Source organism: Oryctolagus cuniculus, chromosome 18, assembly GCF_051225735.1.
Source record: "Oryctolagus cuniculus isolate XC-2025 breed Fujian yellow rabbit chromosome 18, ASM5122573v1, whole genome shotgun sequence".
Classification (NCBI taxonomy): Eukaryota; Metazoa; Chordata; class Mammalia; order Lagomorpha; family Leporidae; genus Oryctolagus; species Oryctolagus cuniculus.
In genome coordinates, this window is record NC_142884.1 from 50295986 (window position 1) to 50311268 (window position 15283).

General features: G+C 45.0%; 1 protein-coding gene across 1 annotated transcript in view; it reads right to left on the reverse strand.

Moving 5' to 3' along the window:
- AMFR (autocrine motility factor receptor) overlaps positions 1–8710 on the reverse strand; it is a 44846-nt gene extending 36136 nt beyond the window's left edge. Inside the window, exons 1-2 of the mRNA XM_002711526.6 lie at positions 8222–8710; positions 44–136 (exon numbers count right to left, since the gene is read on the reverse strand). Coding sequence (XP_002711572.3) covers positions 44–136; positions 8222–8476 — 348 coding nt within the window. The 5' untranslated portion in view covers positions 8477–8710. The remainder of the gene's footprint in view (positions 1–43; positions 137–8221) is intronic.
- Between the last annotated feature and the right edge of the window lie 6573 nt (positions 8711–15283).

A 15283-nucleotide genomic window follows, 5' to 3' on the forward strand; every position in this document is an offset into this window, starting at 1 on the left:
AAAAATCTGATCACAAGAATCTGTTCTTGCCCTCTGCACTTACCTGTCTCTCACTCACTCGAAGAGGGCCAAACACAATGCACTGGATGAGTTTAGCCACCAACATCAAAACACAGCAAGCAGTATTCACCAGAACCTGCACACATCAAAGGAAGGAAGTTTATTTCCTCACACAGGAAAACAAAAGCACCCCAAAACTCCCCTACTAGGAAGTCAGCCGTCATTTCCAATGACTGAGACCTTCAACCAGTGCAAGGTAACAGTCAAAGGGGCACGCTTCCATACTGGAGGTGGCGGGAACGCGGAATGGGGAGAAAAACACCAACTTACCAGTTAATCCACAGCTCCTTGTCCCAGTATGTACCCTCCAGAAGCCCACTCTACCTTTTAGTCTTAACTGAACTGCAGCTACTTTCCAGGTACATCACCTCCTACATTAAGATTCTGATAACCTTGGGGCCAGCGCTGTGGCACAGCAGGTTAAGCTGCTCCCTGTGATACCTGCCTCCCATGTGGGTGCTGGATTGAGTGTCAGCTCTTCTACTCCCTAATGTGCCTGGGAAAGCAGCAGAAGACAGCCAGAGTACTGAGGCCCTTGTACCCACGTAGCAGACCATAATGGAGTTCCAGGCTCCTGGCTTTGGCCTAGCCCAGCCCCAGCCATTGTGGCCATTTGGGGAGTGAACCAGAGAATGGAAGACCGACCCCCCCCCCCCTCTCTCTCTCTACCTTCTTCCCTCCCTCCCTCCCTCTCCTTCTCTCTCTGTAACTCTGCCTTTCAAATAAATAAATATTTTTTAAAAATTCTGATAGCCTTGAAGAAATCATTTTAGGAACTGAAGTTATCATGAACAGTAGAATCTAACATGCAAACATCCTCCCCTGCCAAACAATTAGGAGGTAGAGGTACAGGTGGAAAGGTTGATGTCCAAAAAACAGTCACAAGACCATGAAGAATTGCTATTTTCTGTGTGTGTGTATACACATATAGATAATGTTTATAAATATTTAAGACAGCATTTAAAACATCTAACACTTATATTGTATGTGTTATATTTATATTATATATAAGCATGTATTGCCAAGGGACAATCTGCCAACCAGACAATAAACATTCTCCATGCCTGGTGTCAGCAAGGTTCTGGGGAAAACAGGAAAAAGGACAAAACCACAAGAGCTGAGAAATGAAAGGTAACCCTGGAACACCCATGCAAAACCAAGACTTTCCTTAACAGTTGGTAGGAAAACTTCCCTTACTGAAGTGTTTGAAAGACCAATATCCTCACACCTGAAAAACGAATCTCAATACTTAGAAAAACAGGAGAGAAGGCTGCTCCTGAGCAAGCGGTCCGCATGGCATATCACGTAATATTGCTGATGCAGAAATGATTCTGGAAACCGCCAGTGACTCAAAAAGGCCCAAAGGACCTTGATACACAACAGTCAAAATGACTTTTATTGAAAGCAAATGAAAACCAACTCAATGTCAAGGCTACTTCAAACTGTGATTCAGAGGAAATTGACCAATTCCTCTTCCCAAAGCAAATAACTTTTAAAAAGAAAGTGACCAAAGAGAAGAATTGAAGAAAGCAAGCTCCCTAAGATCTCTTCAAGCTCCCCTTAGTGACTTATACCATCCACCCCTTCGTAGAACACATAAGGGCAGTCCTGATTCAACACAAAAAGATGAATTTGTTTACTTCTACTCTGCCTACCTAACGGGATAAGGAAATATACAATACATTTTTAAAAGGTTGAAACAAAAATAATTCTGCTGAAAAAAGAAACTGTTGCTTCTTAAAGCTTTCAAATGACAGGGGAAAAAAGCCCAAACTAATTATCCAAAACATCCTATACATCTTATGTGAGACTCGCTTTATTCAATCAGTTCCAGATAACTTAGAATTCTAATTTTTAAGGTGATGAAATAGGTATCAAAAAGGCTCATCTTCAGTGCACTCTAAACCTGCCAATCACGTCAGCCATGTTAATGAAATGTCATGGGGCCGGCGCCGCGGCTCACTAGGCTAATCCTCCACCTTGCGGCGCCGGCACACCGGGTTCTAGTCCCGGTTGGGGCGCCGGATTCTGTCCCGGTTGCCCCTCTTCCAGGCCAGCTCTCTGCTGTGGCCAGGGAGTGCAGTGGAGGATGGCCCAGGTGCTTGGGCCCTGCACCCCATGGGAGACCAGGAAAAGCACCTGGTTCCTGGCTCCTGGCTCCTGCCATCGGATCAGCGCGGTGCGCTGGCCGCAGCGCGCCGGCCGCGGCGGCCATTGGAGGGTGAACCAATGGCAAAGGAAGACCTTTCTCTCTGTCCCTCTCTCTCAGTGTCCACTCTGCCTGTCAAAAAAAAAAAAAAAAAAAAAGAAATGTCATGAGACAAAACCACAACCCCTCATGCCACATCCCCCAGCCAAACAGGATATTTTAAATCAACCAAACAGCCCTCAGCTTAATTAAGACATAAGTTCTAAAGAAAATTATTCCCATTTTTGCATGTAGGCAAATAGATTTTTTTTTTGACAGGCAGAGTGGACAGTGAGAGAGAGAGAGACAGAGAGAAAGATCTTCCTTTGCCGTTGGTTCACCCTCTAATGGCAAACAGATTTTTACAATATATGCAACACATTTAGCATTTGCCCAAGGCACCTGGGAGGTTACAAAAATGAGATCTGGACCTTGAACTCAAAGACCTTTCAGAATCTGAAAGATACAAAATCTGGCAAGTGAGCCCACAGACACCCAGAGGGGTTGCTAGGCAAATAACTAAGAAATAAAATGCAGGATCACTCAACTGTACCCAAAACAGCATTCTCACAAATCATGGGTCAGAAAGAAATTATAAATAATACATAGTTTTTGTTAAGTTAAATACTTTTAAACAAGCTTTTAAGTTCTAAAATAAAACATGTGAAGTTTATACCTTTAATTTTCCTACCAAAAAGTGAAAACCTCTCCTAATTCCATCACCCATAAACATTTCCTATCTTAACATAAACATTTAGCAATTAGCATGGCTAAGGAAAAAAAAGGTTTGAGAAAATATACTGATACTAGAAAAGTTAATTTATGTAAAAACAAAGTGGTAACCTTTCCTGAACTTTCTATGAAAGCCAAAGCTACAAAGGGCTGGAAGCAACTAAAACTTACTTCAACATTGTGAACAATGTATTTTTTTTTTTTTTTAAATCTCAAAACTGTTGATTACTATTGATTCTATTTGTAGAAAAATGTACTAGCCGGCACCACGGCTCACTAGGCTAATCCTCCACCTTGCCGGCACACCGGGTTCTAGTCCCGGTCCGGGCGCCGGATTCTGTCCCGGCTGCCCCTCTTCCAGGCCAGCTCTCTGCTGTGGCCGGGGAGTGCAGTGGAGGATGGCCCAAGTACTTGGGCCCTGCACCCCATGGGAGACCAGGAGAAGCACCTGGCTCCTGCCATCAGATCAGTGCGGTGCGCCGGCTGCAGCGCGCTGGCCGAGGCAGCCATTGGAGGGTGAACCAACGGCAAAGGAAGACCTTTCTCTGTCTCTCTCTCTCACTGTCCACTCTGCCTGTCCAAAAAAAAAAAAAAAAAAAAAAAAAAAAAGAAAGAAAGAAAAGAAAAGAAAAATGTACTAATTTCACAAATACTGTGTCATTCCAATAACTATGCAATAACTTCCCTACCTCTGTTGACAAAGGCTTGAAAAACTGCAAATACAGAAAGAAACTCAATCTTAACCTCACTCATTTAAAAGCAAATCCAGGGGCAGGCATTTGGTACAGTAGTTAAGGTGCTGCTTGGACATCTACACCCCATATCAGAATGCATGAGTTCAAATCCCAGCTGAGTTTCCAACCCAACAAACATCCTGCTAATGTGTACCCTGGCAATCAGCAGATGATGGCTCAAGTATATGGGTCCCTGCCATACACCTGGGAAACCCAGACTGGGCTCCTGGCTCTGCTTGGCCCAGACCCTAGGTGTTGTGCGGCATCTGGGGACGAACCAGTGGGTTAGAAGTATCTCTCTCCCTCTCTCTCTCCCCTCTTTTCCCGCTCCCTCTCCCCCCCACCACCCCTTTCAAACAAGACATGATTTTTTAAACCAAAGATAAATAAATAAAAGTAAGTCCAAAGCAGATCCCTTTCAGTATCAGTAATAGTCTTCCAAGTAAACACGTTAGCCCAGACAGCGCCAAGGAACTGTAGGACAAACCTCACCTTCAACAATCCTATCAAAGCTCACTTCCAGCAAGTCTGATCTAAACCACCACTGTATTCACAGAGGAAAAAGTCAAATTACTACCTTCACTATACAGCTAATTTTCATTGTAGGCGGAAATAAAGCGTTCACTGGAGCACTGTTTATAACAGCAGAAAAATGAAAAACAAATGTCCATCAGGGACACTTAGTTGAATAAACTATAAAATATCTATTCAGTGGAATACAAATGAAGTCAGTAGAACCAACTCAGCAGTTTCATGGAACCTTCAAATAACTGAAAAATCAAGATCACTTCAATTCAAGATAACTTCAAAGGGCAAGTGTGTAGCTTAGCTGTTCGACGTCTGTGTCCCATATGAGAGTCTTGATTTTGGCTACTGACTCTGGATTCCTACTAATGCATACCCTAGGAGGCAGTGGTAATGGCTCAAGTTATTGGGCTCCTGCCACTTGTGTGGAACACCTGGACTGAACTGCCTGCACCTGGCCTCAGCCCCACCTTGGGGCCACTGCCGGCATGCAGGGAGTAATAAACCAGTGTTGGGAGTGCTCTCGCAAATAAACAAAATGTTTCTTAAAAAAAAAAAAAAAAAAAAAGATGAACTTTAAGATAACGGAAGTTCAAGATAACTCTAAGATCACTGAGAAACAAGAAGGTGCAGAAATCTGATTACTATGCTGTCCTGTGTGAAAAAGGAAGAGTATGTAGACATACATGTTTGTATAACATGTAGATGTGAACTGTGCCAATGATCAATCTGTGTATTTCTTAGTCTTCTACTTAACACCAGCACTAACTATAAGAAACTGGTAAAGACCATTTCTGGTAGAAGGGAGTGGGTAGCAGGGAGGAGAGATACGTACTTCTCAATGGCTATGACTTTGGACTCTGACTTTCATATGATGAATACCCATCACCTTTTAAATGAACTTTCCTGAAGTTTGGAATCTGATAATATGTCCAGTTCTGAAACTCCACATGATTTTTCTCACCATATGATCAAAGACTGACACAAACCAAAGCTTGATGACCTAAGTCACTGTGGAGTTAGAATCAACCCTCCAGGGGGTTGCTCACCCCCTTTCCTTTCTTCTCACAGCAGGACCACTTCCTCCATCTCTGGTCACCTCTGGTCCCCCCTTCACCTTCAACCTCCCTTTTACATCAGAAGGAAGAGTCCAAGGATTTTTAATTTCATTGCCCTGCTCCGCAGAAGCCAGCCACGCTTCTCCCCACGCCAGCTGAACTTCACATGCTGTTGTCTGCACCTGAACACTCCCCACTGCTGGAGGCCCTTCCATCTGCCACGGCTGGATTCAAACATCCTTCATTCAAAGACCTTCCTTGAGGTCTTTCCTAGGCAGAATTTCTCTTTCCTCCAAACTCCATCATGTTTTGTTTATGCATCTATTATCACGAAATTTTGTCTTGTTATTTGTAGCATTTTGACAGTAGGGGAAACCTATGCCCTCCAGAGTACCCAGAAGGGCCCTTCTGAAAGGTTCTGAATTGAATTTGTTAATCAAAAACCTCCTGAAATGCTCAGGCCCATATTATTCTAACTTGTATTCCAACAAAAAATAAGTTTTAGAGGTTGCAATATTCTAAATAAGAGCTAGCAGGATTTGCTAACTGGCAGAAGGATCAGGTTTTGTTTTGTCTTCCTTGGCCTTGGCTGTGTTTTAGAAAAATTTCATCTGAATGCCTATGAGCAGGGCCCAGGAGCATCCTTGCTGACAAAAGCCGCCCACGTTTCCTCAATACTGGTATCTGTTGGGTAACAATGGGGAAGGCTTCTGAGACCCTACCTTCCACTCAGCTGCACAGGGACAGGCAATGAGCGATGGAGAGCACTCCTAGAGCACACGTGAAGGGTTGAGAAGGCAAGGAGGCACACAAGGACACAGGAAAATCCCACAGGAAAGATGGGAGAAAATCAGAATGAGGATCCACTGAGAACTGGAAATACTACCCAGAGGGAGGAAAAAGTGGCAAATCTGCATAAATTAATACCTCTAGGAAAAATAATTTCCACAGAAAAAGCAAAAGGCTTTCTGTAATGTTTTATGAAGAGATATTAACCTTGAAAGTTGAACCCTGGTATGGTAAGAAGAAACTTCTGGGGGGAAAAGTCATTAAACAACACTTGCAGTTGTTTAAATACAATGGTGGTTCCTTCTCAAAGGCTTACTTATATCGTAGAATGAAAAAATATATCAAAGACTACATTATAGCCGGCGCCGTGGCTCAATAGGCTAATCCTCCACCTTGCGGCGCCGGCACACCGGGTTCTAGTCCCGGTTGGGGCGCCGGATTCTGTCCCGGTTGCCCCTCTTCCAGGCCAGCTCTCTGCTATGGCCAGGGAGTGCAGTGGAGGATGGCCCAGGTGCTTGGGCCCTGCACCCCATGGGAGACCAGGAAAAGCACCTGGCTCCTGGCTCCTGCCAGGATCAGCGCGGTGCGCCGGCTGCAGCGGCGGCCATTGGAGGGTGAACCAGCGGCAAAGGAAGACCTTTCTCTCTCTGTCTCTCTCTCTCACTGTCCACTCTGCCTGTCAAAAAAAAAAAAAAAAAAAAAAAAAAAAAAAAGACTACATTATAATCTTAACAGCTGGCAAAAGCACTCTTCACATCGCTTAGCTGTTTACCTGCTAACTCAAATGCAAAACCAGGCTCGAAATTAAGAGATGTGAGTTCTCTTCTCCCTCTGTGGTCGGTATGACTGAGCTTCACCCAGAACTTCACCCTTCACTGCCTTCTATTAAACTCTGCTTAATTCACAGCCCCCAGAGCTCACAAATCCCACTGCTTCCTGATGAAGCACAGTGGGAATAATTAGAACCAATGAGTTGCATATCACTCTACAAACTTGGAATATTAATCTCTCCCTCGTTTCCAGCCTACTCTTTCCCCCAAATGAGAGATCTGCAGAGGCAAACAAGACTCAAGACACCATACTAAATCCAAGCGACAGACTAAATCCTGGAGCAACTTTCCTCCTTACTGTGGGGTTTACAAGAAGAGGTATTCAAGACCAAGGCGAAAGCAAAATTCTTTAGCCAAAACAACAGAACTGTTGCTCTAGCAGTCTGAAGTCATCGTTCTCGTAACCGAAACCAGCATGGACACCTTGAAATGCTGCTTATCTTGCAGGGGCAGACGAACTGGAAACCTTGCTTTAAAATGGATCCCCCAAAAAGAGAACTTCTGAGTGAGAATGAGCGGCGTGCCTCTTCACTCTGAATGTTTGCTGCCTTCGGACATCAAAGGAAACCGTCACGAATCGTCAGGTACGAGCAGCAGGACAGGAAGCACCGTTTGTCTGAGGTTTGTTACATCAAACAGCGCCCAAAGAGGACAAGCAAAACACTAAAGGCACAAAAAGTTTTGAGGAGCGCCTCTCTCCCGACGGGAATGCACAAACACGCCCTGCGCTCGGCGTCCCCCTTCCCCGTCCCTGCCCTCCCGCTCGAGCACCGCCACGCGAGGAGGGAACGGCGCTTCAACTTCCCCGCACCGCCCAGCACGCGGGCGGGGAGCCGCGCGCCCGGCTCCGGCTCCCCTTGAACCTGCCCTTCTAGGCCTCCGGGTACCCCTCAGGGCCCCTCAGAAACCCCGACCCTACCCGCCGGCGTTTCCTTCCACCCCTTCCGGACGCCGGCACCTCAGCCCTCGGCCCCCCGTCCTCCTCCCCGGGCCAGCCATGCTTCTCAGCACCGCCCCTCCGCCTCCCCAGCCCCCTTCCTCGAACCCCCAAACTCGGCCTTGCCCCGGGGAGCCCATCACCTCCACACCCGCGGGCCAACCCTCAAACCTCACCCTTCTCCTTCCACCGAGCCCCCCGCCGCCCGGCCCCGCCCCCCACCCACCCCCCGGGCCCGCACACGGCGGCGCGGGAGTCAGGGGACCCCTTAGCGCCGTCACGCCCCCCACGAATAATGGGTGACATGGCGGCCCCCACCCCCACCCCCAGGCCGCTCCTGCCCCGCGGGCCCGGGCAGCGTCGCTTACCCACACGAAGAGGCTGTCCGAAAGCAGGTACTGGGCCACGTCGCGGGCCCGGGGTCCCTCGGGGCCAGGCCCCGCGGGCGCGGGCGCCTTGGGCTGCAGCGAGGCCGTTAGCGGCTCCTGCTCGCCGGGCCCGGCCTCGGGCTGGCTGAGGGCGCGGTAGGCGCTGACGATGGTGCCGAGCAGGGCCAGGCCGCTGAGGCCCGTGTAGGTGCGGAGGCTGGGCCAGGGGAAGCGCTCGAGGAAGAGCAGCGGCATGGCGGCAGCGGCGGCCTCCGGACCCCAGGCCTCCCCGCGCTGTGGCCAGGCGCCTGTGGCAGCCTCACAAACGGCGCCCACGGGCTCTGGCGTCGCTGCTGCCGCTGCCACCGCCGGGCCGGGCCGGGCCGCTCCTGGCTGCTGGCGCCGCTCCGCCCAGCGCCGCTCCCGCTGCTGCCCCTGCCGGCGCGGAAGAGCCTCGGCGGGCTCGGGGCGGGCCGCCGCCCCCAGCGGGACGCGGGCGGGCCGGGCGCGGGGGCGCGGCCTTCGTCCCCCCACCCCCTGCCTCCAGCGCTCGCGCCGCCGCCTCGTGGGGGTAGGCCCGGGCTTCAGGCCCTGGGGACTGGCTCCCCGCGTCCTGCACCGACAGCCCCGCAGGGCCGGGCCGGCAGACGCAGAGGGAATCTGCTCCAGCCGGAGCCCCAGCAAGGCTCAGGCCCGCCGCTAGTGGCGTGCAGTCCTGGCCAGGCCACAGTGCCCGCGGACCGGCCACTTGCCCTGTAGTTAGCCCTGAGCACCACTGTGGGCCTAGCAGTTTAACTGGTGTCCAAATAGGGAGGTGGTGTTTGGGGTGTAAAAGATCCCCCCAAAAGAAGGAATGTTAAACAGTCTTAAGTGTTTACTAGTAGACTCTAGAAACAACCTGATTCGGCAGGAAATAAAAATGTGCAAGTGAGAATACTGACATGGTGCAACTACTTTGGAAAAAAAGTCTCCTCGCTTCCTCAAAGTTAAAAATCAGAGTGGCCATTTGACCTAGCAATTCCGAGAAATGAAAACCTTGTATCCATACAAAACTCATACAAATAACAGCACCATGCTCCCGGTAACCCAAATGTGGGAACCCGGAATCTCCATCAAACAATGAATGGATAAATGTGAGAAATCAACACAGTGGAATATTATTCAAAGATGAAAATGAAAATTGATATAGGCTACAATATGCACAAATCTTGAAAGCATTCGAAATCAGAGCAGTGACACTGAAGTCCAAATACTGTGATTCCATTGATAGGAATGTCCAGAATAGGAAAATGCATAGACACAAAAGTAGGCTAATAGTTGCTTCCTGATAGGAGGCTGATAGCCAAAGGGTAATGATTTCTTTTTGAAGGGGTGTAATGTTTTAAAATTATGATGGCAAGCCAACTCTGAATAGACTAAAAATCAGTATACACTTTGAACAGTGAATTACATCTTAATATGTGACTTATATGTCTTTATAGCTGCTTACTACCCCTCCAAATGTATAAAGGAAAAAACTACCTTAAGTAGTGCCCAGCCCAGAGTGGATGCTGTTAAATATCTGTCAAATCTAAGGAACTCTCTAGAGGACTGAATTATGCTTTATGGTCTTTTTCTTGCATGTATTCTAAAAGTCTGTTCATTAGGAAAAACATTCTCAAGGTTCCCACCCACTTTGGAATTTTTCAAACACCTTGTTCCAGGTCTCCATGAAACAAGTCTGGCTCTACAGGGGTGCAAGGAGTTTACACCTTTGCTGGCGAAGCTTTTTCACACATAGCCTGGACTCAGTTTGGCTTTCCATCCACAGACATTTCACTAACATGCTAAACTTTACTGGCAAAATAAATAAAGGAAAGCTCTATTTGGGAAGGATAATAATTTCCCAGGAAGTGCTCCACTTTGCAGGTCACCACTGTAGCCACCGTCATTTTTAAACCACGCTGGCAATCCACATTCAATCCAAGCCCCAACAGTGATAGGAGTCTTCAAAAAGTTCGTGGAAAGTGTAGATTATAAAAACACTATTCATGAGTTTCAAACTTTTTTGCAGCAAAATAAACATCTTACTTCCACGTTTCCAAACGTTTTGAAGTACACTCACATTACATACCAAAGTGGCCCTCCGCTATTAGAAAGGGGCCATTCACACCTGCCCTTAATGATCTTCAGCGCTTAGAAGCTTGCACTTGCCAAAAATTTAACATGTGAACAAGTGAAATTAACCCTACTATATAAGGTTATTTTTATCTGCATTGTAATAGAACGTAAAGCTTTGTGCCCAAGTATTTTACTAGAATAACTAGTTTTCCTTTTGTTTTCCCCCACTCCAAGATACTCTGCACATCCTTCTCCAGGACTTCTTGTGTCAGGGACCAACACATCCCATTCTACAACTTACTCTGTGGGAGGGCCCAGGGGTAGGGTGGAGGTAGGGCACACAGAAGGGACAGAAGGGAGGAATGCTGAGGTGTGCCCGGGGAAGGCTGGTTCTGCTTGGACAAGAAAAGTATCAGAGGAGTCCATGAGGAAAGCTACCCTCCACACCCCCATACTGATTGCCTTTCACTCTGGTAATGACAGAATGAACTGCTCATTATCTTTTGGGGATGGTGACCGATTTGGTTTGATTGAAAGAAAATGTTTCATTTCAGACAAAACAATCTTAGCTACTAAGTCTAGCAGAGGGCGGGAAACCAACTCTTCAAGTCTGTAGAGGAAAAAACTAAGTTAATGCATATATTCTCAAGCTTTAGCTTTTCTAATTACTTTTCATAGATTTTTGGTGCCTGCTGTAAAATATGCAGGCACTATAATTTTCAGGAAATCCTTGCAATAGTTTTATCAGATTTCATTTGACTTATTCAGATGTAATTGTTGAAAAGGCTATGGCTGTATTACACATATATCCCTGTACTTTGGGTAAACTTCACTTAAGATACTGAAATTGCATTACATAGCACTACAGAGGCAGCAAGATGGTATGTTTAACAAAACACTGACTTCCCTGCAAGTTTGAAACAAAAAAAACTAAAGGAATCATACTCTTTGTAGACAAGCAAAGCGAAGTCTCCAATGACATGAACACATACTGAGTGGCAACTTCTAAATCCCAGTCTTCGTGTTCCAAATCCAGTGACCCCTTCACATGGCAGAAAGCAGAATCAGCTAAGAACACAGCCAACACACAATGGGGGAGCACAGGGGAATGTAGCACGGGTGGCCCAGTCTCAAGTAACTGTGCCACGCTCTTCCCCAGTGGCCACTACTGACACCAAGAAAGAACCAAGGATTTCTCTTGGCACATCAACCTTAGCATCCACACTCAGGACCACCCCACAACAGTCATTCTTGTTTAAATATTTTTATTGAAATGACAATAAAATGAAGAACAGGGACCATTTTAATCAAACTTTTACTTTACAAATATAAAAATATAACCAAGACTTCTGTTTCTTTTACACATTGCCTATTTAAACTTAATACCAGAGTTCTCAATCCAAACTACAAAGGATGCTGGTACACTCACGTGAATGTAGTAGCCCAAAGTTTGTTTTCAAATACATTGACGTTTTTCTCAACATAGCAGCATATCTCTATTCTTATGATACATCCCATCACTAAAATACAAAATAACCTAAACTAGCTTAATTTAGACTTACCTAGGTTTTAGTTTTTCATATAATAAGCTTAACATGAGCTACTATTAAGTTGTGTTTTATGGCTCAAAAGTCAAAATGCAGTAATGTTTCTCATCACATACACAAAGGCATACTGCTTGAAATGAGTCCAGTTCAGCCCAAATAAATGACATAAAACAAAGGGAATGAAATAAGGGAAAGCCAAATCGTATGCTACAGAAACTGACTTGCACTATAGTCAAATACCACTAAGCCGGGGAAGGCATTTTGTCTAGAGGTTTCATTCCTGTTGATATGCACCATCTTTGGAGCTGGCGTTGTAGTATAGCAACTAAAGGCTACACCTGCGACACCAGCAGCCCATATGGGTGTGGGTACGAGTTTCAGCTGCTCCATTTCAGATCCAGCTCCCTGCTAATGCAACCTAGGACAGCACTGGAAGATGGTCCAACTCCTAGGCCCCTGTACCCACGAAGAAGCTCCTGGCTTCAGCCTGGCACAGCCCTGACCATTGCAGCCACTCGGGGAGTGAACCAGCAAATGGAAGCTCCATCTCTCCCCCTCAAACCCCAACTCTGCCTTTCAAATAAATAAAATAAATCTTTGAAAAAAGATACCTACATCTTACATCTAGAAGCAGCTGGGCTGTATCTCCTAATGCCAGCTTCCTACTGAAGCAGACACTGGGAAGTAGCAATGGTAAAATAAGTGGGTCCTGCCACTCACTTGAAACTTGGGTTGAGTTCTGGCTCCCAGCTTTACACAACCCCCTCCTTCCCTGGCTTTTGCAGGCGTTTTGAGGAGTGACTCAGCAGACAGGCACTCTATCTCTTGGTGTCTCTCTGCCTCTCAAAAAAAAAAGTTCACAGAAAATGGAATTAAAAACTAAAATGGTATATATATGCTATAAATGTATATGATATATAAACACCACTAAGCTTTCTTTAGCAATGCAACATGGAAACCTACAAACTCTCTGAAGCAGCAGACTTAGCAATCAGCACACACTGTTCCAAACACCTTGAACTAGGAAAAACGTTAAATCTGAATAAGTCAACACAGAACAGGTACTTTAGAAAGGGCATTGTGGGCTGACTGCTGGCTAACTGCTAAATGTGAAGGACCTCTGCCTCTCACTTCTAACTGAACATGTAGGAGAACAGATAGCTGATTTGGTTCCATTTTGTCCAAATACAATGCTAACTTAATGGAGCCCTTAAATATCGGAAGCAACCGAATGCTAGTTACAAACTAAGACAATGATAAAAGCAAAAAAAGCTTTAAATATGCTGTTAATAGTACAAGTGAACATACAGAATTATCATGCCCTTTATCTACCTTTTTAAAAAAAATCATAAAGTTCTGTGTCACTTTTAGGGGAAAAAATTTACTCTTCCCCAAAGGGCTAAGTCTATCCTAAATATGACTTCTAACAATTTAGTAAAACTCTTCAGCTTCTCTCCCAGTGCTATTAAGTTTTACATCGAATGTGCACTACTTGGGGTTACTCAGGGAAAGGAACCCGGCAAATCTTATAGCTATAGAATGCAAAAGAGGGCTTCCATTTGTTGACAAACCTAGGGCATAGCAGGCACTCAAAAATACAGGTCAGTTAATCAAGGGTTCATTTTAAAACTATTCAGCATAACTGGAATGCACAACTTAAGACTGTTAGTTCTTGAAGTGTGACAAGAATTTACCATCAAGAGCTTAGTGTGAAACACGGCCCTTGTTCTCTCTTCTAACGATGTAAGAACACAGCTGTTTTGAACCCCCCTAGTTCTATTTCCATCAAGAAATGTAAAACACAGTATTAGGATCCACTTGTAACTGACAAGACAAAAAGTTTTAAAATTTTATTAATTTCACATACCGCATTCAAAGACAGATTTCTTACATCCCAAAATGAGATTTAAGGTTCGGTCAGCCTCAAAAGATTCTTCTCACCTAAGCCCCACATATGGATGAATGACTCACGACTTATATTGGGAAGAAGTGACCATGAAAGAATTTCTAGGTCAAAGCTTAAGTTACAAAGGACATGTGTGGCCTTAAATAAGATGACTGAAACACTCCTTACTGACAACACTTTATAAATCACACCAAAAAAAAAGTCCATGTCTCTCCACCCTTGCCAGGTTCCAAGAGTTAACATCTAAAGGGTGATTGCTGTAGCTTCTCACTGGGGTAGCAGGAGCAATCAAGTAGGGTGGGCTGATCAACTTGCCCCCATCTCAACCTTCTCCATCTGAAGGATTAACTGAAGGATTCAGGAATCAGAGTTTACCAGTAAAACTACTCTAAATTAGAAATATGTAAACCCAAGGGGTAGGACTGTTAGCCCTTGAAAGAAAGACTGGGGCTTTTTCAAAGAAAATCACTGACAATTTTTGGTCATGGAGACTGGTGCTCACTTCTACTACACATGGGCAGATTTACAGTCACTAGTTACAATCATGTGAAGGTCTGACCCCAACTAAACAAACCTGGATACTTAAAAATATCATTGCTCAGCCACTCTTGGCCTAATTTTCTCAAGTATAATTATGGAAGAATATACAAAAGGTCTTCAAAAAGTTCATGTATATTAAATGAAAATACTATGCATGGATCTCAAAAATGTATTGCAAAGTAACCTCATCTTTTAATTTCATTTTTCCACGCAACTTTTTGAGCACCCTCATATGACGTACTGTAACATCACCCAACATTCAGGAGAACAGCTCTGTGAACAAGACCATAAAAATGTAAGGACTAATAAGTCCTTTTTCATCTACTAAAAACTTAACTATCAATCTGTTTTTGCAGCTTGCAAAGTTTTTTTAAACACTGCATCCACAGTGCAGTCAGTAATACAACATAAACTTTGACAGTTAAGCAATAACATAAACAGCAAACTCCTTTACCTTAAAATTCTAATATTCTCCGAAATTTGATCCTAATTTGGCAGGGTTTTAAAAGTTTTTAAAAATACGATATACTTCTCTTAGGCTGACAAAATCTACCCTCTCCACTGTCCCTAAACACAATACACACAGGGCATTTTTTTGTTACCATGGTTCTGAGAATTACACTGTTGAGAGTTACCCAGCAGCATAAAGAATACCCCATTCTAAAACTCTAAATGAGCAACAGGAGGGTCATTTTTTGTATCAATTCCCATGACTTTGCTGACCTAGCCAATATTACTAGTCTCCCATATGTTTAAAGTCTGTGAACTAAGGCCTAGATGACTTTAAGATGTACTCAAAAGGTAACCTGAGAATTCCCTGTAATACAATTTATTAAAGTGTAAAATTTATATGAGTTGGATCTTGAACTCAATCCAAATTCAGTTCCCAAAAGTAACAGATTGTCATCACAAAGAGTACAACTTGGTCTTAGAGTATGTATCCAAGAATGGTATGGGGGAAGGGTCCCA